The sequence below is a fragment of the Staurois parvus genome, unplaced genomic scaffold (genome assembly GCF_062004578.1).
Source record: "Staurois parvus isolate SC_StPar_1 unplaced genomic scaffold, SC_StPar_1.0 ptg000659l, whole genome shotgun sequence".
In the NCBI taxonomy this organism is placed as follows: Eukaryota; Metazoa; Chordata; class Amphibia; order Anura; family Ranidae; genus Staurois; species Staurois parvus.
Genome location: NW_028318455.1, coordinates 1,314,143 through 1,338,998, shown reverse-complemented (window position 1 = coordinate 1,338,998; position 24,856 = coordinate 1,314,143). Strand labels below are relative to the sequence as shown.

At 40.6% G+C, this 24,856-nt stretch overlaps 1 protein-coding gene across 1 annotated transcript; it reads left to right on the top strand.

Annotated features, from left to right (window-relative positions):
* The first annotated feature begins 994 nt into the window (after positions 1-994).
* On the top strand, positions 995-24,647 carry TBXA2R (thromboxane A2 receptor). Its single transcript, XM_089694305.1, has 2 exons — positions 995-1,895; positions 24,381-24,647. The coding sequence occupies exons 1-2, from the start codon at positions 1,050-1,052 to the stop codon at positions 24,645-24,647; spliced, it is 1,113 nt and encodes a 370-aa protein (XP_089550431.1). The 5' UTR covers positions 995-1,049.
* Positions 24,648-24,856: the final 209 nt, after the last annotated feature.

Genomic DNA, 24,856 nt, shown 5'->3' with positions numbered 1-24,856 from the left:
ATAGTATTCATAAAAATTGTTCTGAATATGAATTTAGAGTAGAAAAACTGATACTGGTTAAATTAAATATACAGGAGTTAGACAAAAAAAATGGAAACGCTATATAGTTTGCAGGTGTGAAAGTGTAAGCGGAAGTGATGTAACATCCTTTTACTTTCACTGTGTGATTAGACACTTGGGTGGGAAGCCTTACTTTTGTCATTTACTGCATGTACTTGCTAGTAATACGGTGTCATGTCAGAGATTACTGAGCTCCAAAGAGGGCAAATTTTTGTTGCTTCTGAGACTGAAATTGCCAGTTTATTTGCCATGTCGTGAGGCACAATATCAAAGGTAATGTGGGCATATACAGTTTCTGTGAAAACATTGTCTGATAAGCAAAACCGCTGTCCCGTGAAGACTGAGGTTGAGCTCTGCGGTAACTTTTACAGCAGTTGTTTGCTTATTCTGGGACACAATCCTGAGCAATGTCCTTTTGTCTCTTTCGGTCACTTGACCATATTGACTGCACTTTTGCTTATCAGAGGACGTTTTCCTAGAAACCGTATATGCCATCATAAGCTTTGATACTGTACCTTGCAACACGGTAAATTGGCAACTTCAGCCACAGAGGCACCAGCTCAGCGGGCACAAACAATTTGCCCTCTTTGAAGCTCAATAAGTTCTGACATGACTTTGTATTACTAGCAGCACACACAGGGAATGATGGAAATGGGTCTTCCCACCTGTTAGCTAGGTGTCTCATCACTTCCGCTTTCAACATGAAACATGTTGTCACTTTCACACCTACAAATCATGTAGCGTTTCCATTTTTTTGGCCAACCCCTGTAATGACTTATTAGAAAATATTGTATTCCTATTAATTGTTTTGAATATGAATTTAGAGTAGAGAAACTAAAACTGTTTTTCTTTTTTTCAGTTTCTGTAAAATGCACAAGCATTTTTAAAGACTCAATTGTCAAGCCCTTCAAAACTTCAGCAAAGGATACTGGCACTATAGAATCTACTGCATAGAATCTACTACTGTAATAATAATAAAGGATCCAAACATGCATCTTGTAAATGAAACTAAAGATAATCTGTGCCCTGCCATGGAAATAGAAAAAGGCATTTTGACCTCACCATTAGGATCCTGCTTCCGATACATTAATATGACAACTTCAACTTCAGGTCAAAAACCTATCACCTCTTTGTGGTTCTCTACTACTTTTTCAATCATTGGCCTTGGCTCCAATCTATTTGCTTTTTTTGTGTTAGTTAGTGCATCAAGAAAAACTCAAAGTCGCTCACGGTCTTCTTTCCTAATATTCCTTCTTGGATTGGTGGTAACAGATTTCATGGGACTATTAGTAACTGGTATTATTGTGGTGTCTTACCATATTACTCATTTTGATTGGCAGGCGTTTGATAAAAATTGCTATCTATGTAATTTTTTTGGACTTTCTATGGTTTTTTATGGACTGTGTCCTCTTCTTCTTGGTGCCTCCATGGCTGCTGAACGCTTCTTTGGTATAAACAGACCTTTTTCACGTACTGCCAATATTTCCAAAAAAAGAGCTTGGGGTATTGTGATCATAGTTTGGAGTTTTGCTTTCTTGTTGGCTTTATTGCCAGTTATGGGCATTGGGAAATATACCTTACAATTTCCAAAATCCTGGTGTTTTCTAACTCTGCTGCAAGATTCAAAGAATAAAGCATTTGGATTAGTATTCTCACTGACAGGCATATTTGCTGTCTGTCTCTCTTTTATCCTCAACACTGTCAGTGTAGTGACTCTGTGCAGAGTATATCATGACCGTGAGTCTGTTCAAAGAAGAAGGGACAGTGAAGTGGAAATGATGGTCCAGCTCATTGGGATCATGATCATTGCTAGCCTGTGTTGGCTTCCATTATTGGTAAGTTTTTTTCCATTTTTTTCAACATCTTATGCAAATATTGTTTTTATGAGGTTGTTAGCTCATACCAAAGTCAACTATTGAGTTGCTACTGTTTACTAAACAGTGTACAATACATTTATAAATGTATTAATTTAAATAAATCACTTTTCTTTATTCCCCTTTATTTGTGACACAACCTTTTGGACGCAGTGTTTTATTGTACATTTTTTAACATGTTCAAAATGTCTTTCAGTTCTCTTTTGGAATGTCTTTTACCCTTGTAAAACACCTGATCTTTCAGTGTTTATTGATGCATGTTTGAATTTTATAAGCCACATATCAAGTTTAAAATGTTTATAATATAACTTTAAGTTTCAAAATATAAGGGGTAAAGTGATTTAAAAAAAAGTAACCATTTATTTTTATATCTTTATTCATCAAATTAAGCTACCCATAGGCTGGAAGCTGTTTATTCATCCAATGTAGATTGGTGGATATAAAGTTAGATCCACCATGGGAAACTAAAGTGGAATTAGTAATGATACCTAGCCCATTCATTTACTTGGCTTGGAATCCCTGCCCACATATGCCAAGGCCTGGGGATAGGAGGTAACATCATTGCCAGAAATTGCCACATGGCCATATTTGGACAATAAAAGACCCTTCAGGTATGGTAGGAACATACCAAAAACACAAAAAGAAAAAAAAATGTGTGAGGTCTCGCCAAATTTCTATACCAGGCCCCTGTCCGAGCATCCAAGCATGCAGCCTGACAGGCTAGGAAAGGGGGGAACACTACGGGGGCATCCAAATGCCACCCTCCCCTTGTGAATGAGTAAGGTTACCCAACTCATTCCCAAAAATATGCAAAATATGAATTAAGGCAAAAACACAGTTTTACTGGTCTGGTATAGATTTTAGGAGGACTTCATGCATATTTTTGGGGTGGTTTATTTGCATGGAGATCCTCCTTAAAACACATACTAGACTGAAAGACCCTGATTTACTATTGTGCCTAGGAGCATTTCTGTGAGCTAACGTCTACTTTTTAATAGTGACCGTCTACTTTTACACCGCAAAGACATTTACTAAAGAAAGCGTCAACAAGTAGACGCCAAATCGAATTTACTAACGAGACACAGCCCAGGAATCAGACTCAAAAAGCAGACTTGCTAAGAGGCACGTCTAACACCAAGAAAAAATCATTGCAGAGACATGTTAACATTGAAATTTGCTTTGCCAAATATCAGGACTTCACTTTAAACAATATCTGCCATTTCAAAAAATTATTAAAATGTGTAAAAAATTGTTTTTTAAAGCAAGTTGACACAGTGAAGAACTAGAAGCTTTTGCAGTGTCTTTGGCAGATATAAATGCGCATGTGTAGAACACATTTTAGAAGTCTTCCGTGGGCGTTTTCTTTTTAGACGCTGTTCAATAGTAAATCTATGTGTGGATTCCACTGACAGACGGCACTCGATCGCGTCTACTGTGTTTAACAAACAGCACTATTTGTAGCTAGGCATATCTTTATGTATTCTAATTTGATTTCCTTAGTTCTATTGATTCTATTTTTGATTCTTATCCTTTATAATTATTTCTGTAATGATTTTACTTATTTCGAAGGTCTAGATAATATTAATTTTGACAGCTGAATGTAAACATAAAGGTCTGCAATAAAAAAAAAAAAAACTGCGTGGGGTCCCCCCTCCCATCCATACCAAGCCCTCCGGGTCTGGTATGGATATTAAGGGGTACCTCCACGCCGAAATTAAAGAAAAAAAAGCATGGGGTTCCCCCCAAAATCCATACCAGACCCTTATCCGAGCATGCAGCCTGGCAGTTCAGGAAAGGGGGGGGACGAGCGAGCGTCCCCCCCCCTCCTAAACCATACCAGTCCACATGCACTCAACATGGGGGGGTGCTTTGGGGCAGGGGGGGCTCCCCCCAAAGCACCTTGTCCCCATGTTGATGGGGACAAGGGCCTCTTCACCCACCGGCCAGGGTTGTGGGGGTCTGCAGGCAGGGGACTTATCAGAATCTGGAAGCCGCCTTTAACAAGGGGGCCCCCAGATCCCAGCCCCCAACCTACGTGAATGAGTATGCGGTACATGGTACCGCTACTCATTCACAAAAAAAGCAAAAGTATAGTGTAAAAAACCACAGGACAGGGTCTTTGACAAGTCCTTTAATAAAACAATGTCCCCCGAAGTAGATCCAATGTCAATCACGATGTCACACGGTGGCGACCTGAAAAAAGAAAAAAAAGTTCCGCTCTTGGTGGAGGCTACCAGCCTTGTGCAGTGAGCCAGGGTGACAGCTCTTAAATAGGAAAGGGGCGGGGCCAGCCGGGGACATCATCCGAGTGACCCCGCCCCATATGACATCATTGATGTCACATGGGGTGGGATCACATGCCTTTCCTGACCTGGCGGGCTGCATGCTCGGATAAGGGTCTAGTATGGATTTTAGGGGGGACTCCACGCAATTGTTTTTAAAATTTTGGCGTGCAGTTACCCCTTAATATCCATACAAAACCCAAAGGGCTTGGTATGGATGGGAGGGGGGACCCACGCAGTTTTTTTAAATTATTTATTTAATTTAAGGAAATTATTTTACATTCAGCTGTCACTGGGGAACCCCGCTGACAGCTGAAACATTTACACATGATTGTCGCTACTAAAATACTGCATGAGTTATTTTATTAACTCATGCGGCGTTTTAGTAGTGAAAACCAATGCAGCATTCATGTTTCAGCTGTTGGCGGAGTTCCCCACTGACAGCTAAATGTAAAAGCATTGCAGGGAATTATAAAAAAAAAACAAACAACGGTGTGGGGTCCCCCCTCCCATCCATACCAATCCCTTTGGGTCTGGTTTGGATATTAAGGGGGAACTCCACGCCAAAATTAAAGAAAAAACAGTGTGGGGTTCCCCCCAAAATCTATGCCTGACACTTATCCAAGCATGCAGCCCGGCAGGTCAGGAAAGGAGGAGGGGGAAGAGCGAGCGCCCCCCCTCCTGAACCATACCAGGCCACATGCCCTAAACATGGGGGGGGCTTTGGGGCAGGGGGGGCTTATCACCCTGGCCGGTGGTTGTGGGGGTCTGTGGGCGGGGGGCTTATCAGAACCCCCCCCCCACGTGAATGAGTATGCAGTACATGCTACCACTACTCATTCACAAAAAAACTAAATCTATTTGTATCCATTTCGGATACAGATGTTTTTATTTGGATACAAATAGATACAATGTTGCAACCGCTATACTTTTTAATGTCAAATATAATAGCGGAGCTCTCTGCAGGGACAGAAGTACTACTCCGCTATTATATTTGCCGGCCGTAGACAGGACGAAAATCAGCCGATTTTTTTTTACCGTTGGTGGTAACGTCGGCCTATTGAACGACCGATTTTTCTTTTTTTTTTTTTTTTTTTAAGAGGTTGGTTTTCGACCCGTCTATGGCCTACATTAATGTTTCAGCTGTCATCGGAGTTCCCCACTGACAGCTGAATGTAAAATAATTTCCGTAAATTAAATAATTAATAAAAAAACTGGGTGGGGTCCCCCCTCCCATCCATACCAAGCCCTTCGGATCTGGTATGGATATTGCCCCTTGATGACGTCGGTGTGACGAAACCGGTTGGGCGTGGCCTACACGATGTGGACGTTAGAGAGCCTTGCTGTTCTGTGCTGTATGGGAGAGATCCGTGGTGAGCGGTAATTGTATCTCACCTTTTTTGCGATTGAAGCTGGTGTCTGTTGGACACCTTGTTTGTGAGTTTCCTTATACCTTTTTTATTAAAGAAATAAATGAAAAAAACGTATTGCACCATTATGTTCTCTTTTTTTGTCCCTGAGTGTACTGCATGCTCTCATGGAGATATGAGAGAGTGGAGAAGTTCATCATAAGGGCTTGGGCTGCAAAGTTGTTTGTCTGTGATTATTACTATCCGGAAGTATCTGAAACATCACCATATCTATTTGGACATCGGGTTCATTGCTCCCAGAGCACAAGTGCTGTTGCTGGTTTATAATCTGACCAGCCATTAGCTCTGGTGAGTTCATTTAATCTCCTTTGGTGGTGGATTTTTCACAATTGGTTCAAGTCACTGAAGATCTATATATATATATATATATATATTTTTTTTTTTTTCTTTTTTGGACACTAATATATATTTTTTTGGACACTAATTTATGTTTGGTCACTATAATTATTTATTTAAAACACTAAATGTTTTTTTTTGGATGATGATATACACCTTTGTAAAAGTTTGTTATTAGCGCATACCTTTTTAATTAGGATTATTGTTGCCAAAATTTATTTTGGGTGGGATATGCTGCTGACACTTTGGTGTTTTTTTGTAAATGGCGCTTTTTTCTTTTTTAATTTGGTATTAAGGGGTAACTCCACGGCAAAATTTAAAAAACAATGGCATGGAGTCCCCCCTAAATATCCATACCAGACCTTTATCCGAGCATGCAAATACCGCATGCCTTCAAAGATTTATTTCCTTTGTTGAATTACCTGCTTGGTTCACACTAGATGTGATTTAAAATTGTGCTTTTTGTTGGCAATTTCACTGTGTTTTCGGTAGATTTACCAATGAGTTATTACGTTTTCAATTGTGTTTTGCATTGCGATTTCTATTGTAGTCTATATGTGAAATAGCTACAAAATGCTGAAAAAGTTAGACAAGAACTACTTTTGAAATTGTGCTGCAGAAAATCGCTTACGTTAAGACACTCACATCAACATTCATTAGATCCAATAACAGGTACAATTTCAATTCCCAAATCGCACCTGAAATTGTGCACCCTGGATGCGACTTGGCATGTGATTTGCATGCCCTGCGACTTGCAAATCGCATGCCAAATTGCACCCGATGTGACTGGGGGCTAACACCACAGTCACATCAAAGCGGATTTTGAAGTGGTGCGACTTACTCTACGGTCTCATGTGACTTACAGTGAAGTCACATGATTTCAAAGTCGGGAGACATGTTGATTTAAAGTGCGATTTGCAACACATCTGACACAGATCTCTATGCAAATCACTTGAAAAGTAGTGTATTCATTACTTTAGAAATTGTTGCGGCTCCAACCAAGTTTGAACCACACCAATATGAACGCTCTAATAGCGGTCACATTGAGTGCGACTTGGCATGCGATTTGCATGACATGCGACTTGCAAATCGTATGCCAAGTCGCACCCTATTGTCTGCTATTAGATCGGTCACATGGGTGCGTTTCCAACACTGATTTCTAAAGTAGTACTACTTTTGTGGCAATTTGCATAGATATCTGTGTCAGATGTCTTGCAAATCTTAAGGAAATCAGCAACTTCACTGTACGTCCCACAATTTCTAAATCGGCTTTGATGTGACCGGGGTGTAAGGCCTTTTTATGTTTGATTTCCTGAGTGTTTTTCCGATTTATGGGAAATTCTGCATACTAGCAAAAGTGAATTGACATTTTCAGTATTGCATGCGAGATGTGGTCATGTGACTGCCTTAACTCATGCTATAATATGGAGTGAATTGTGCCCATAGGGCCAATAAATGTTGCCATGGGGTTCCCCTTCACATCCCTGTTTAATGTTCTGTTGTATGCTGCGCAGGTACACTTCACTGTGGATTTCTTTCTGACTCTGATTTGTGGGGCCTGTATACCAAGGGTTAACGTAGGTGGGAAGAGAATTAATCAGGTGCAAACACTTTCTCTGACCAAATGAATGACAGTGGTGGGTGTGGCCTACCTTATATAAAGAGATGCAGTAGTGGGTGATTAAAGTCTTGTACAGGCCACATTATTTTCTGCAAGTCCTTGTCTGTGGTGGTTTGGAGAGGAAGAGATATTGTGGTGAATTGCCCCAGGCCACACTCACGCTGTGTTTTGATGTGGGCTGTAAATGTTTTGCATGTTCTTCCTTCTAAGGTGTGTTTGTGTGTTATTGTACAATGATTGTGTGTTTATTATCTTTGCATTGTAATCCTAACACATATCAATTGCTCTGCTCTTCCAAGTTTGCTTTAGTTAGACTCAAATGCAGTTTTCAGACAAACCTGATGAGAAATGTATGTGTGGGGGAATTGGGGAGGTGGGAGGTGTTTTATTTTGGCACGTATGTATTTTTATATTGATATTTTGATCTGCAGCTTGTTTTGTGGATAAGCCTAAGTGATTCATATTAACCGTTTGTTTCCTGCTGTAACCTGTGAAAGCACAGTTCATTATAAGTATAATCTTTTAGATCGTAAGCTCTTATGAGCAGGACCGTTCTATTTTAGCAACATCAATCCTGCTTTTTTTTTTTTTTTTCCACCGAGAAATTGAATGTACCTACTTGTTGTTGCTGTCCAAATAAATGTGGAATGTGTATTTGATCAATAAACATTTTGGACTATATTTTTTGGGGGGATTATTTCATGTTCTAGTTGAATGTAGCACAGTGGCTAAATGGTTAGCACTTCCACCTGGCAGTACTAGGGATGTTGGTTCGAATCCCAGCCATGGCACCTCCTGCCTGGAGTTTGCATGTTCTCCCTGTGCATGTGTGGGTTTCCTCTAGGTACTCTGGTTTCCTCCCACACTCTAAAGACATGCTGGTAGGTTAATTAGATCTTGTCAAAATTGGCCCTAATATATGTATGAATGTAAGTTAGAGACCCTAGATTATATGCTCCTTGAGGGTTAGGGACTGATGTGAATTTACAACACATAGATGTAAAGCGCTGTGTAAATTGACAGCGCTATATAAGTACCTGAAATAAATAAATGTACTAGCACCCCTAACACTTATTTTTGCTAGCTATATAATATGCCCAAATCTTCCTTGTTAGAGTGCACATATGTAAGCATGTCCAAACTAACAAACCAAAAGCCCGCTATTGCACCACAAGACCATGTTATGTACCAATGACTAGGTCGTGTTCAATGTGCAGCTAGCTATTTTTCTACAATCCTCTTAACAGTAATAAATTGGGCCCTTACTGGCAAATATATATTTGCCAATGTCATATCCACAGTAAAGCTGCAAGCATACATTCACCAATGCCAAATTCACAATAGAACTGCAAACATATATTTGTGAATGTTATATACACAATGGAGCCGCATGTAAAATTGCTATGGTGCACAAATAAACGCCAAGACGGCTGTTGGAGGAGGCGCTAGAGCAGCTGTCATACCAGAAATACGTCATGACATTTGTGGAAGGACATTTGCACACACCCGGAAGTGGTAGTGGGGAGTTTGAGTGGATGGGAGTGTAGTTAGGAGAGTTTAGTGGTAATTTGCAAGTCTATTTTTTAGTTTTGTGAATTGTTCTTTTGTGGAATTCCAGACCACATCTGGACATGGCGAGAGCGCTGTTCTCCACCAAGGAGCTGATCCTCATTTGCTGGGGAAACATTACTAATAATTGTTGTATTTTCAGTTGAAAACATGTCCAATTCCTAGATCCATTGAGGTACATAGCAGAGGTTCAAGGTTCTTCCTAACTATACAGGTGGCAGAGACACAAGCATACACCCAGGGCCACTGTTAGATATCACGGAGCCCCGTACAGCATACCTGACAGCCCCCCACCACCAGAGAAAATATCCCAATTATATTTATGGTAAAATTACACTAAAAACATTATTAATGGGCATAATCCCAACCATATTCCTGTGAAATCTAAATGATAAAACTGTACTGAGTTCATAAATAAAGCTGTGTGTGTAATTGAGGTCTTGGGGCTCATGAGTGCTGTGGCCTGTAGAGTGGGAATCAGTGGTTTGTTTTTGTGGCTGTCGCCGTTTGCAGGCAACCTATGTTACACAATGGAAATGCTGCAGATCATAATTTAACAAGCATATGGGTGCAGGTGTAGGGCCCTGAACACAGACAGTGAGCATTCAGGGCCACTTCCCCACGCCTTCACACCTGTCAGATTAAAACCTGTGTTCATACAGCTGCTGTGTCCCCATAGTGTAACAGGTGGCTCCAGCCACATGAACAACCCCCTCATTCATGCTGTACAGGCCAGAGGACCTGTGTGAATGGGGCATTTTTTACTTTTTTTTTTTCCTCAGCTCATTAATTTCAATGGGCTGCCTAAAATGTGGAAACATGCAAAAATGCTGCAGGCATATTATTTTAAAAGTGTGTTGCACCTAACCGCACAGTAGTGTGGTGCCATGCGTTTTGGTGGCTGTGAATGCATCTGTGTTTACTAGGCGTGTGGAGGTGCAATTAAGTTTTCATCATGGTACCTGCGCACATCTGCAGAGGGCATTTCATTTCTTTGATGTGCTGGAAAAAACATGCTCTTGCATGCGTTTCTGCACCACAAATGGTGTAAACAAGTCCTAAGGGCCAGTTCACACTATAGAAACACAGTCTAGATGTGTTTCAGATGCGTGTTTGCATGCACTTTTTTGATGCATGTTTAGCGTGTTCCAGAGAATTTTGGATGCGATTTTTGTGTGTTCCAGTGCATTTTGGATGCGTTTTTGGTGTTCCAGTGCATTTTGGATGCATTTTTGACGTGTTCCAGTGCATTTTTTTATGCATTCCAGTTAATTTTTTCCCCTCTCTTTTTCTTAAATTTAACTAGGGACATGTGCAATTTAGTGCATTCCGGGGCATTTTACCGCATTCCAGTACAGTTCTATGCATAAACAATGCAGCCTGTTCGACTTTTTTGGCAGCACCTGCAACACACTGGAACTGCAAGCGCTGATGTGAACTATAACATTTACAACCATATAACCTTCTTTCTGTGCGTTTTGGATGCAAAAAAAGCAACTGAAACACATGTAGTGTGAACTGGCCCTAAAGGTTATTATAAGTAAGGGAATGGGACTGACCAGGAATTGTAAATTCAATCAGACTAGTGGTGAGATACAATCAGGAATCATATAATAATGCGAGATCTGAGCTGGAGGTGATAGGAAATGAGACACATTAACAAGATCAATAAATAAATAGTTAAATAAAGAGAGTGGGGTGGTGATACATAGATTGGCAGGTGGAACAGGTGATGACAGGAGGGTGGGGGAGGGGGTCAAGTTGTATAAGGAGAGAGGTTTAAGGGCTCGTTCACACTTGACTTTATTTCTAATTCTTGCCAAACGGCCCTATAGCGTTTGACAGGTGTTTGGGAAGCGTTTTTAACGCTCCTCAAATGCTCCTCAAACGTCCTATGTGCGGTTTTGAGGCATGTGATAAGCATTTACCAAGCGCTAAAACTGCACCACAAATGCCTATAATGAAGTTAAATGGTATTGACGCTCCTAAAATGCCTTGCAACCACACCGCAAACGTCTGCCAGGCATTTGAGGAATGGTACCATAGACTTGAATGGGAGGCTTCAACTCCTCCTGACTCGACATGAGGCGCCAGTTTTGCCGTGACGCAATGCTAACGCTTCAGTGTGAACAGCACTGTGTGCTGCCATGTGCAGCATTTTCATAGGCATTTGAGAAGCGTAAAAAACACTTCCCAAACGCCTGTCTGACGCCTGCTGACAAAGCTAGTGTGAACGTAGCCTTAGAGAAGATAAAAAAAAGTTGTAATGAAATATAAACAGAAGGAAAATTGAAAGTTTCAAACTTGTCAGAAGAACAGGACACAGGTAAGATTCACTCCCTTTCCACTTTCTAGTCAGTAGCCAAAATCTTGATTGATCGATATTCCTGGCACTGACAGAACCCTGGAAATTGATCTCCATATTTTGGGCATTCGCAAATGTCAAGTAGCTTACAATCTAATGCAGGCCATAGATGGGTCAAAAATCGTCTGAAAAAAAAAATCGGCCAATTTTTGCACCGTTAGTGGGTTAATTGGTCAGCTGTTTTTCACGGTTTTGGCACTTTTTTTTATCAGTAAAGTTGGAAAAATTGTGGCCGATTTTGACGATCAGCCGATTATCCTGGCAATGATGGGCAAATCGACCGATCGTTTTACCGATAAAAAATCTGCGCATGGGCCATGACCTGCAAGAAGAAGAAAAAGAAGAAGAAGAAGAAAAATAAGAACTCCAGTCCGCTATTGTATTTTACATGAAAAGTCTGTCGGTTGCAACAATGTATCTATTTGTATCCGAATAAAAACATCTGTATCCAAAATGGATACAAATGGATACATTGTTGCAACCGCAAGACCTTTCATGTAAAATATAATAGCAGAGCTCTCTGCAAGGGACAGAAGTAAAAACGCCGGCCGTAGACGGGATGTAAATCAGCCGATTTTTTTACCGCTGGTGGTAACGTCGGCCGATTGAAAGACTGATTTTTCTTTTTTTTTTTTTAAATAGCTGGTTTTTTACATATACTAGGCCCAGTTAACCTAACAACATATCTTTGGAGTGTTGGCAGAAACACACCCGTGCAGAGAAAGCATGCAAACTGGGATGGAGACAGGTGCAGCCATGACTGGGATTAGAACTCATGACCCATGTGCTGTAAGTTCTGAGTTCTAACCACTAAGCCACTGTAGGAGAGACAGTTTGAGCTGCAATGTAGAATAGATACATTGTTTAAAAATAGCATGTTAACAATCATAAACGCATGTAAAGTCAACAAGGTGCAAATAAGTGCAATAATGATGTAAACTGGTAAATGGTGCTAAAAAAAGTTCATATAATCATTCCTGAATCATGGAATGTCCTTCGTATGAGAGTACCAACTCAGAGAGTGTCTATGAATGGGACGTGTGGTTTATCCGTGACGGACAGTAGTGCAGACGGTTTATCCGTGACGGACAGTATGGCGGACGCTCCTCAATGGCGGTGATTGATAACATACATTTATAGCGCTGCACTATTACTTTAACATAGAATAGTTACATGATTAAAGAGAATGAAGATATATATATTTATATTGGGAAATTAGAACTAGACATTCCCAATTATTTGCGATATAAGTGTGAAAATGTTTGACATTTGTAAATAGAATGTATGACATTCATTAGGAAATGCATTAGTTGTCTGATCATTTTGGAGAAACAGCAACCCCAAAAAAAAATAAAAAATAAAAATATAGGTGTACCTTTTACTTAAATACTTAAATTATAAGTATTCTCATATGCAAACAGAAAAACGCCAAGGGGACAAAGCCCGCAGTTGTGCGCCACCTAGTGAACATATTCGGTATTGCACCTAAAAATGTGCCAGGCGTGATTCCACATTTACTAACAGGAAAGACTCTACAAAGTAGACGCTTTTCAATGAGTTTGCTAGACACCTTTCAGAAGACTGACAGGTCTAGATTGTTTGAATTGAGTCTGCCTGAATGTTCAGCGTTTGCTGGTAGACTCAATTCTTAGTAAATCATGGCCAAAGAGTCTGGTGTACATTTCCTAGGTGGTGTCACATTTTTTTTCAAGAAATATCCCCTTAAACTCCATGTGCTATTTAAAAAAATATATAAATTGGCAGCAAATAAATTATTAAGGGACAAAAAATGGTACACAGACCGATCCGTTTTAGGGAACCCTTTGGTGGGTTCACTGTGCTTTTTGTTTTTTAAGCTAGCAGGGAAATGTAATTTGGTGGCAGTTTTAAAAAAACTTTTTTAATGTTAATGCTCCCAGCAAAAATGTTTCTGTTTTGGTACATGCCCACACCAAATTCTATTTTTTACCCTTTGTATATTAGTGAAGGAAATAAGCATTTTAGATTTGACAGATTATGCTCCTTTAGATTTCACTTGGGTTCAGGTTTGGCATTCAAACTTCTTTGGAGTTCACAGAACCCTGCTTGAACTGAACCTAGGTCAGTTCAATGTATTCCTATTTACCATATTTCCATTCTTCTTTTTTTTTCTTACATACTGTAATGCAGGTAAAATGTACCTGATGTCAAAATATGGCATCTGTAGAGATAAGTAAACTTTAAAATTCTGTCCTATTAGGATATGACATATGGTATGGTTTCCACTTTTCAACAATTTACTTGTGCAGCAAGTTTTTTATATAATTTATATGCTTTTACATGCAATTAATTATTTTTTGTGGCCAAAATACTCACTATTAAGTTCTCAAAATGTGTATTTTCCTAAGTGAAATGTTAAGCAAGAAATGCTATGAAAGTTTTTTTTTATATTTGTATAAAATTGTAGGCAGTCTTGATGGTGGTTGTCCATCTTTATTCTGTAGCATTGTTAAAATTGGCAAATACTGTGTTTTCAGAAATAAATTCATTTTTCCACACTTGCAGCATTCAATTTTCAGTGATTGGTGTACCCAGTATTCATGCTTAAAATGCATACGTACATTGTTTGTTAACTGGACCAGCACAGGTAACAGGCCATGGGTCCCATTTGTATTTTGAATCAAACTTTTGCCAGGTTTGCTGTGTCTCCCAGCAGTCTCAAGAGCATGGAGGAGATTGCATGAGACAGGCAGTTACTCTAGGAGAGCTGGACAGGGCCGTAAAAGGTCCGCAACAAGGAGGAACAGGATGAGCACTGTCACAGCCCTACAAAATGACCTCTAGCAGGCCACTGGTGTGAATGTCTCTGACCAAACAATCAGAAACAGACTTCATGAGGGTGGCCTGAGGGCCCGATGTCCTCTAGTGGGCCCAGTGCTCACTGCCATATACCATAGAGCTCGATTGGCATTTGCCATTGAACACCAGAATTGGCAGGTCTGTCACTGGCACCCTGTGCTTTTCACAGATGAAAGCAAGTTCACTCTGAACACATGTGACAGACGTGAAAGGGTGTGGAGAAGCAGTGGAGAATGTTATGCTGCCTGTAACATCATTCAACATGACCGTTTTGGTGGTGGGTCAGTGATGGTCTGGGGAGGCATATCCATGGAGGGGCGCACAGACCTCTACAGGCTAGACAATGGCTCCCTGACTACCATTAGGTATTGGGATGAAATCCTTGGACCTATTGGCCTTGGTTTCTCCTGGTGCACGGCAATGTCCGGCCGCAGGCAGTTCCTGGAGGATGAAGGAATTGATACCATTGAATGGCCCCCACGCTCGCCTGACCTAAATCCGATAGAACACCTCCGTGATATCATGTTTTGATTCATCCAATGCCACCAGGTTGCACCTTAGACTGTCCAGGAGCTCAGTAATGCCCTGGTTCAGATCTGGGAAGAAAAACCCCAGGGCACCATCCGTCATAGATTTTCAGGCATGTTTGACCACATGTCCAAAGTCTGAACCTTACGCTCATCCCTATTTACAACTGACTTTTGTGAATAAGTAAGGGTACTATGTATCCCTTACTCATTCACCTGGGGGGGGAGATATTTGAGGGCCCCTTATACTAAAGGGAGTTTCCATGTTATGATAAGTCCCTCCGACACCCCCAACCATTGGGTCAAAGTTTTTGGAATGAGGCTGTTGTCCTTATCAACATAGCCCCTCCATGTTGAAGGCATGTGGTCTAGTATGGTTCAGGAGAGGGGGGGTGCACGTTTCTTTCTTACCCCTCTTCTGGCTAACCAAGCTTCATCTTCAGATTAAGGGTCTTGTATACATTTTTGGGGAGCAATTATGAGTGCCAGGCTGCATGCTGAGATTAAAGGATAAGTTCACCTTTCATACTGTTTTCTTTTTATTTTCACTATCCCTGCTAAATTGCTGATGATTCTTAGGAATTGTAAGTAAATTGGGCTAGGAAGAACACTGGTTGTTAAGGCCTTCTAAACAACCATTAACAGTGGAAAGCTGCCATGTATTATTATAGTGTGTATTATTATAATTATTATTATTACAATAGTAATACCACTAATAATAGTGGCATTACATTTAGCTCCCATTGCACTGGTAAAAGTCCAGGCATTTGCACAAACCCCCTAACAGCCAAGGTAACAAACCCTAAAGCAATAATAAACCCCAAACCAGAAATTTAATATATTGCAGCTTGTCAGTCAATAGATGTTGTGACTGCATTAATTTTTTCCCCTCTGTTTTCACCTGGTGATCTGGCCAGTAACATACCTCCTGGATGAGGGGGCACATTGTCAGCTTGAGTGAAGGGGAGCGTTAGATGTACTAGCACATTTAAAAATGCTAACAAATTGAAGCCAAACTCCAGCTAACACTTTTTTTTTTAATCAATAATATTTTTATTGAAATAGACTAAGTTCAGTGTTTTACACATCCAGGAATATGCACAATCCAAGAGATCCTAACAAAGGGTCTACATATGATGTATAGCGGGGTTCGACAACCCGTCGATCGCAGTCTACATGTTGACTGCAATACACACTATAATAATAGTAATTATTATAATAATAGTAATTATAATAATAGTAATACACACTACAGGTCCCTCTCCCCCCTTTCCACCAACTTCCTCTGTTGCTGTCATTCTCAGTGCACAGAACAACACAGCTCAGGACGGAGTGCGGGAGGAGGAGCTGGTCAAATGAACTTTACATATTAAGGATTTTAGGACAAGTGATTGGTTGCTAGGTCGGTACATTGAGAATGGCAGCAGTGGAGGAGAATGGGGGAAAGGGGGGGGGGGCAGAAGACATTACTGGGGGGGAGGAAGGGGGTCAGAGGTCAATGCTATGAGGGAAAGGGTGGGCAGAGGACACTACTGGGGGTGGGGGGAGATGATTTGCAGAGGGCATTGCTATGGACAGGGTCACCCCCATAGCAGTGTCTTCTATGGGGTGGTGGTAACATAGCAGAGGTATCACCCTTCTCATCACCCCCCTCCCCTCAACAGTAGTGTCCTCTGCCCCCCCCCCCCCTTCCCCCATAGCATTGACATCTGGCCCCTTTCCTCCCCCCAGCAATGTCTTCTGCCCCCTTCTCCCCCCAGCATTGTCCTCTGCCCCCCTTTCCCTCATAGCCCCCCCGCACCAGCAGTGTCCATTTTTTAAGCAGTTACAGCAAACTGTTTTTTCTTTTTGGGATAAAGGTTTTACATACAAAAAATAAGTAAAAGCAGATCATTGTAAAAAATGTTTTGTCTCATCTCTGTTCTTTTGAAAGATAGCTTGTTCTTTTTGAAAAAAAACAACAGACGTACTGGATGGATCATTAGATGAAAATAAAGGAAAGAAATCCTAAAATATAAAACTAATGCAGCCATCACATCCAATAATTGGTAAGCTGCAGTATAATACAGGTTTGCTTTTGGGTTTAATACTGCTTTGAGAGCTAAACAACCCCCAGGTATGTGGATGTAACCAGGGCAGAAAGCCAGGAGGAGTGCACCTGTATGCAGAAGGAGCCAGCTGTAGTCAGTCATTCTGTCCCTCATGGAAGTGGAGGCTAGGGAGGATCGCAAAAGCAATTTTAGGCCAGGTCCATGTGTGAGGTTGCTTCCCTGGAGGATTCGTAGGAAAGATGTACCTGGCAAGGAGGTGTCTACAGCGAGCATATACCTTCACTCATGTACTGATGACCCTGGGCAAAAGAGTCGCTGTAAGGGAGATGGCTGCTGAGGTGCTGCAAATTGCTTTCACATATGTGATTGACTTGGTTCGGTCTTAGCAGGATGGATTGTGTTCTAGCAAGGCTGGGGCAGGATTAGGGATTCGTGCCCTTGGCACCAAATTCAGTCAACCATGAAGTCCCTCTTACCTCTTACAAATTGATCTATTGTTAACTAATTCACAGTTGCAACAGTTGCACAATTATTATTCCACCATTCGCTCCTTTGTGGGGTGACTAGTAAAGGAAATGGAACTCAGCACTGACATCATCCACTAATGTGGATGCACATGCACTATATGTTCTCCTACATTTTGTCTGGAAGAAGCCCTATCCTGTCCAAGCTCCTGCTTCAACATAACTGCAGAATCATTCCTGGTCCGGTTCCACTGTCATCTTATACCCATAAATACTGCCTCACCCCTGACATCACAGCAGGAGGGTTCTACTGAAACCTATTAAAAGCAATAGGAGCATAACTGTCAAATCAAAAATGCTAATTTTCTGGGCTAATAGGCAAAACGGTGACACAAATTATGGAGATGGACACTGCCGTGGAGAACATGTAACAATGCAGATAATGCCCCTCACAAATCCAGTAAACCTGGAGCAGTGTTTTTTCTAAATTCTTAAAACATTACATATTCCCGTGTCCTTTAACCACTTGCCCTCCAAAGGATTTACCCCCCTTAATGACCAGGCTTCTTTTTGCTACTCGGCGCTGCACTAATTAAACTGATAAATGCGTGGTCATACAATGTTGTACCCAAACAAAATTTACGTCCTTTATTTCACACAAATAGAGCTTTCTTTCGGTGGTATTTGATCACCTGTGCGCTTTTTATTTTTCGCGCTATAAACAAAAACAAAAAATATATAATAAACTTATAAAGTTAGTTATAAATTTAGGCCAAAATGTATTCTGCTACATGTTTTTGGTAAAAAATCCTAAAAGGTGTATATTGATTGCTTTGTGTGAACGTTATAGCGTCTACAAACTATGGTATAGATACTGCAATTTACACCATTTTTTTGCTATACAGCGCTGCAATAGTTTAGGGACAATTGCGTGGTCATGTAATATGGTACATAAATGAAATTTATGTGCTTTTTTCACACAAATAGAGATTTCTTTTGGTGGTATTTTATCTCCTGTGCACTTTTTATTTTTGGCGCTATAAACAAAAAAAGGTTTTGAAGAAAAAAACTTTTTAAAAAGTCCATGGAAGATTTATTTTTTTCCATAGGTTTCTGGAAAATGCCAAAAACGTTTTTTTTTTTACACAAAGTTGTCATTTAAATTGTTTATTTCTCGCACAAGCCATGGGTATATGTGGAATTACACAGCAAAATACATTCTGCTACTTCTACAGAGTATGGGTATACCACATGTGTGAGACTTTTTGGGAGCCTAGCCACATACAGGAGCCTGAAATCCAACGACCACTTTGAAAGCCTGAACTTGCGTAACTTCCTCATTTCACTTCCTCACTACCTCTCACAGTTTCAGAGGCCCTAAAATGTCAGGATAGGACCAAACCCCCCAAAATGACTTCTTTTTGGAAAGTAGACACCCCAAGGAATTTAAAAGGGCATGGTGAGTATTTTTCAGATCTAATTTTTTTCTCACAAGGTTTTGAATATAAAAAAAGAAAAGAAAAAATATGATTTTGTTTTTTTTTCTTAATTTTCCAAAAACTTGTGGCAACGAACGAGATCTGCAAAATATTCATGCTTCTTATGAAATTCCTTGGGGTGTCTACTTTCCAAAAAACGGGTCATTGGGGGGGGGGGGGTTTGTGCTATCCTGGCATGTCAGGGCCTCCGAAACTGTGATAGGTTGTCAGGAAGTGTAATGAGGAAATAAAGCACTTTAAAAGCCTGAAGGTGCTTATTGGATTTTGAGGCCCTGTGCTTGGCTAGACTGCCAAAACGTCTCTCACATGTAGTACCCCCATACTCAGGAGTAGTAGCAGAATGTATTTTGGGGAGTAATTCCACATATACCCATGGCATGTGTGAGCAGTAAATCATTTAATTTAAAATTTTGTGTAAAAAAAAAATAGTTTTGTCATTTTCCAAAAACTTGTGGTAAAAAAATAAATTGTTCTATTGATTCAACGTGCCTCTCAGCAAATAGTTTGGGGTGTCTACTTTCCAAAAATTGGTAGTTTTGTGGGGTGGGGGCATTTTATACCCAGCATTAGAAGTATATGCCACACATCATTCACTCTTCTAACCACTTGAAGATCAAGCCTTTTCTGACACTTTGTTCACATGAAAAAATCAGAATTTTTTGCTAGGAAATTAATTTAAACCCCCAAACATTATATATTTTTTTAAAGCAGACACCCTAGTAAATAAAATGGTGGGTGCTAAAATTTATGTCACATAGTACTCGAGCAGTGATTTTTCAAATGCAAATTTAAAAAAAAAAACACTTTTTTTACTTTTAATGCACAAAAACACAATATATTGGCCAATTATTTGGTAAGATATAAAAGATGATGGTATGCTGAGTAAATAGATACCAAACATGACATGATTTAAAACTTTGCATGCCCCGTGCAATGGCGACAAACTGCATAGGTTTTTAATATCCATAGGCAACATTTTAAAAGCCTTTACAAGCAACCAGAGGAAGGGGACTAGAGGAAGTCTAGTGTTAGAATTACTGTCCTTGATCTGATGTTCATGGCGATACCTCACATGCATGGTGCAACCGCTGTTTACATACTGGCACAGGGTCAACGTTCACGCACACAGGTGTGTGCGTGTGGGGGGGGGGGGAGGGTTTTTTTTTAAGTTATTTTGATTTTTTTAATTATTTTTACACTGTCTCTTTCATTTTTTTTTATCACTTTTAATGCTATCACAGGGAATGCAAATATCCCCTATAACTTCAATGGGTATTGTCATATATTCTTTTTTGAGAAATCTGAGGTCCTATCAAACTCTAGATATCTCCCCTGCCCTTACATTATCTAATCTCACCAAGATTGGTGTGATCAGATGCTTTCCCAATTTACAAATGGTGCTGTTTATATCCTGCGAAACTGAAGTGATGAAATGCTCGTAGCTTCTGATTTCTTAGATTATAGAGATTATTGGCACCATTCCGGTCTCCAATCAGCTCTATAGTCAGCTGGCAGAAACACCAGCTGCATTCTCAGGTTCCCCCAATGGTACGGGACTGCCTGAGAATACTTTGGAAGGCAGCGGGGGGGGGCATCATTTCTTGCTGCTTGTAAAAGCAATCCTGCAGCTAATTAGCCACTAGGATTACTTTTACATGAAAGCAGATTGCTGGCTGAAAACAATTATACCAGGATGATGCCATATGGAAACCCCATATGGAAAAAGGATGACACCAAGTCCCAAACTATCTTGCCACTACTTCCCATGTAGTCTGGGCATCCAGGGGGCTCCACGTGACTATCTTTTCCCTTATAAATCCAAAACTTATAATTATAGCATGTTGACCTCTCACAGGTCTTCTACATCCTGACCCCATATCTAGCACGCTTGCTGGGGAGAAATTGTTAGAATACAAGGCGGCCAGAAAAATTAATGAGGAACTCATCAACGCAGATTTTTTGCTGGGGAGTATAGACATCTGCAAATTTTTGGTTAAAGTGATTTCCAAGGGGCCGAATTTTGTGGAGTCAGTCAAATTCTGGATCACCCCGAAAACACATTATACTCTCATATCTATGCCTGGCCATGGCAGCAGAGAACACGGGCATATGATGAATCGGGTCTGTGGACCAATACAACCGCAATTAATTTTTTTTAGTAATGCCCATGTTGAGGGTTAGGCCCAAAAAAAAATGTAAATTTGGAAACTGTAATGGGTTCCCATATCAATGGTCTGGCAAGGTTTGATTTTGGGTTGGTGGTTGTTGTGCATATAAATTGCTTTTAACCACAATCAATGCATACAGATCTTTTGTGAAAAAACGCTCCAAAAATCAAGAGGAGTAGTTAAATTTGCTGTTTCCGCCTGAATTCAGGGTTGGGCAGTGAATGGGGGAAGTACGGTTGCTGCAGAATTTGTGGGCTGCCAATCGAGATTTGCAAGAACATCCAGAAGGATACTAGGGGCTCTATGGGCCTGTGTGCGAATTCTTGGTGGCTGTGGGACAATACTTGTGCTCGCCACCGCACCAGCTTGTACTGCACTTATGGGACTCGCCATCTCACCAAGTGATACTTCAGTGCTGGTATGTGAAAGACCAGGATGTACTAGGCCACTGGTGCTCGCCAGTTCACCAAATGGTAGCGTGGCACATATGAGAGTCATCAAAATTTACCAGCAAGTGCTAACAGGGATCAGGCCTGATTCTGCGAACATTGTGATTTTGTGTGCAATGTATCAAGTGACAGTGACCTACTGACACTGCACATTCTGGGGGAGAAGGGGGAGGTAAGCGTAGGGGCTAAACTCAGGTGCTGGCAGGTGCCAGGGCAGACCCCGCTAACGCTGCATTTGTGGGGACGCTATACTAATATGAACCCTGGTATAGTGCTGATCTGATCAAAGATATTGATCCATTCAGACACTATACTAGCAATGGAGGTTTATGCTGTATGAGCGTGTTCCTGGCAATCAAGGGGTTAAATGGTATTATTGGTGTACTGACGGGCAATCTGCCTCTATCTGGGAGGGGCGTAAAAACCATGGGAGCGTGAATCATATATATATATATATATATATATATATATATATATATATATATACCCATACATACAGTATACATGTGATTTTGTGCACCCGTGCCTCCCTGTAGCAGTATTTCTGCTATAGGGCGGTCAGGAAGCAGTTACAGAAGCAGTTTGTGTTACGGCGCTGCGTTACTTTAACTGACAATTGCACGGTTATGCAACGCTGTGACCAAAATTAAATTTATGTATTTTTTTCCCCACTAATTGAGCTTTCTTTTGGTGGTATTTGCTCACCTGTGTGTTTTTTATTTTTTGCGCTATAAAAAAAAGACCGACAATTTTGAGAAAAATAACTATATTTTGGACTTTTTGCTATAAAACATGTCCAGTAAAAAAATTTTAAATTCTAAATTTCCTCCATGTCAGTGTTTACCTGTAATCGGCAGGGTCCGACGGGTAATCAACACCCACAGCCGCGATCAGCGGCACGTGCGCCCCCTTCCCGAGATGCAAAATCATATATATACGTGATTTTGCACAGCGGTGCCTCCCTGCCACAGTAAATGTACTGTGGCTGGTCAGCATCCGATAATGTACCTGAGGGTGCCCTAATCCTGCCTGTGAAGAGGCATATGTGATGTACAGAAAGTGCTTCAGAAAAAGTGTTTCAAATTGTCAGCAAATCAGTAAATTACATTTCATTCCAGGCTCCTTCTTAGGGGATCTCCATGCAAAAATATGCATGAGGTCCCAAAAAAAATCCATACAGACCCTTAACCCAAGCATGCTGGAAAGCTTATGCCATGTTGATGAGGATAAGGGCCTTTACCCCCAGAAAATCCGTACTAGACCATTGGAATTTGGTATGTTGTTTGAGGGGGATCTCCACACAAAAAAACTAAAAAAAAAAATGTGAGGTCCCTCTAAAATTTCCTTAAAAGACCTTTAATCTAAGCCTACAGCCTGGTTAGTCAGAAAGGAGGGGAATGGACATTCACAGACTTGTTGATCAATAATTCCTACTACTGTGTATGTTTATTTATGTTTTTTTATCTCAGATATTGTCTAGTAGAACAAATAAAAAACTCTACAACTGGAGTTAGAGGGTCGAGGAGGTTAGCCAAACAAGGTGTTGGCTTTGATAGAGAGAAGGGTTGCAGAAAGTTGAATGATAGATTTGAAATGCCTCAGGGATTGAAATCACAATGTAATATAAACAGACATTGTAGTTTGTTAACTGAACTGAAATCTGAGTGTATGGAGCTTATTGGAGCTGTGTCGGGATCCATATCTGAACCCAGGATCTCTATTATGTCTGGCAGCAGCTCTTCTTAATGTGCAAATTGAAATGCTGGACAGCTCTCTGTTTGATCCCTTGGACATCATTACTTTATATTTTGATTTATTGAACATTGAATTCCTTGCTGCTTCCTGTTCCTTAAGCCATACCTCTACACTTCATGTTTGACTCTGTTCCAGCCAACATATTGCTCCTTGTTCTCCAGCTGTCATCCACTACCACTTGTTACCAACCTTTGGCTAATTTATGGACTACGCTTCCATCTGATCCTACCCTGCAGCCACTCATTACTGGCCTTTGGTTAATTCATCAACCACACTTCTGCCTGATCCCAGTCTGCTAGATCTGTTACATTCTGGTGAGGCTCACTTGAGGGCCGCAACTTGTCACAGGCACACTGTAAAACATATCCACTGGGTTTAGACTACTGGGTCTAAAGCCAGCACTTCAGTTGAACTCTCACCACTTGTTAGGTAGATCAGTTTGTGTATTTATCCTACTGGTTATTGTGTGAACCTTTCTGCTGCTACAGGCCTTTGAGCCTTACCATGACCATGACAGTCTATGAATGAGGAACAATATGAGGTGTTATCAGATAGATCAATGTTAGTACTCATGTAAATTTGGAGCTTGGGGTCCTCTGTCTGTGTGAATCAACCTGGAATGTGGGCATCATCACCACTATATTAGGGGTGTCATTTGCAAAAGTAGTTGGTTAGGGATCAGTATAGATTCTTGTTCCAAGAAATGGAAGAGAGCAGGCATCTGGTCCAGATCAGACAGTATGAAATCGGCTACTCCTTGTTTCACTTGAACTCTGAACAGGTGTCCCCATTTATAGGTTGCCCCAGCTTGTCAGACGACTTCTAATAATGTTCTCACCACTCATTTCATAAGTAAAGTATACTGGGAGAGGTTATCCTAGGACCAGATAAGCAAATATGTGTAAAATATCCCTCTTCTTGGTTACAGGGCCAAATATGGAATCAATTACATTGTTAAAACATTTCAGGGTGGGTGGAACTAACTACCATGTAATAGTTTAAATGGTAACCCTTCATATTTTGTGTATCTGAAGACTTTGAAGTTAGAAAACTATCACCAAAATGAATTTAATTGTTTTTCTTTCTTTATAGATTTTTATAGCACAAACAGTCCTTCAGCAGCGTGTTGATGTAACATGTGGAAAAATTCCCAGAGACACAGAAAAACTACTCTTAATATTCCTTCGTATTGCAACATGGAACCAGATACTAGATCCCTGGGTTTATATCCTGTTCAGAAGAGCAGTGTTAAAAAGGATTTACCCTAGTTTACATTCCCGTCTATCCATTATGTCTTTATATCCAACACTTACTGCTTCATTACGCCGCAAGTATACTCAAGAATCTGTAATTAATTAAACTGTAAACACTTTGTTATGTATGTGCAGTTATCATCTAGTGCAGTCATTATTGCTAACAATGCTAACTCTAATACTTAAAGCGAAGTTCCACTCACACTGTAAAAAAATAAGTCAGCAGCTACAAAAACTGTAGCTGCTGACTTTTAAAGAACAGTCATTCACCTGTACCACGATCCTGCGATGTCCTCCCCGCAGCTCGTTTCATCA

What these genes read in the sequence shown, in the direction of transcription:
- TBXA2R (XM_089694305.1), top strand. Translation starts at nt 1,050, where the DNA reads ATGCATCTTGTAAATGAAACTAAAGATAATCTGTGCCCTGCCATGGAA. An exon ending in TGTGTTGGCTTCCATTATTG is followed by an intron (nt 1,896 to 24,380) that starts GTAAGTTTTTTT and finishes CTTTCTTTATAG; the next exon opens with ATTTTTATAGCACAAACAGT.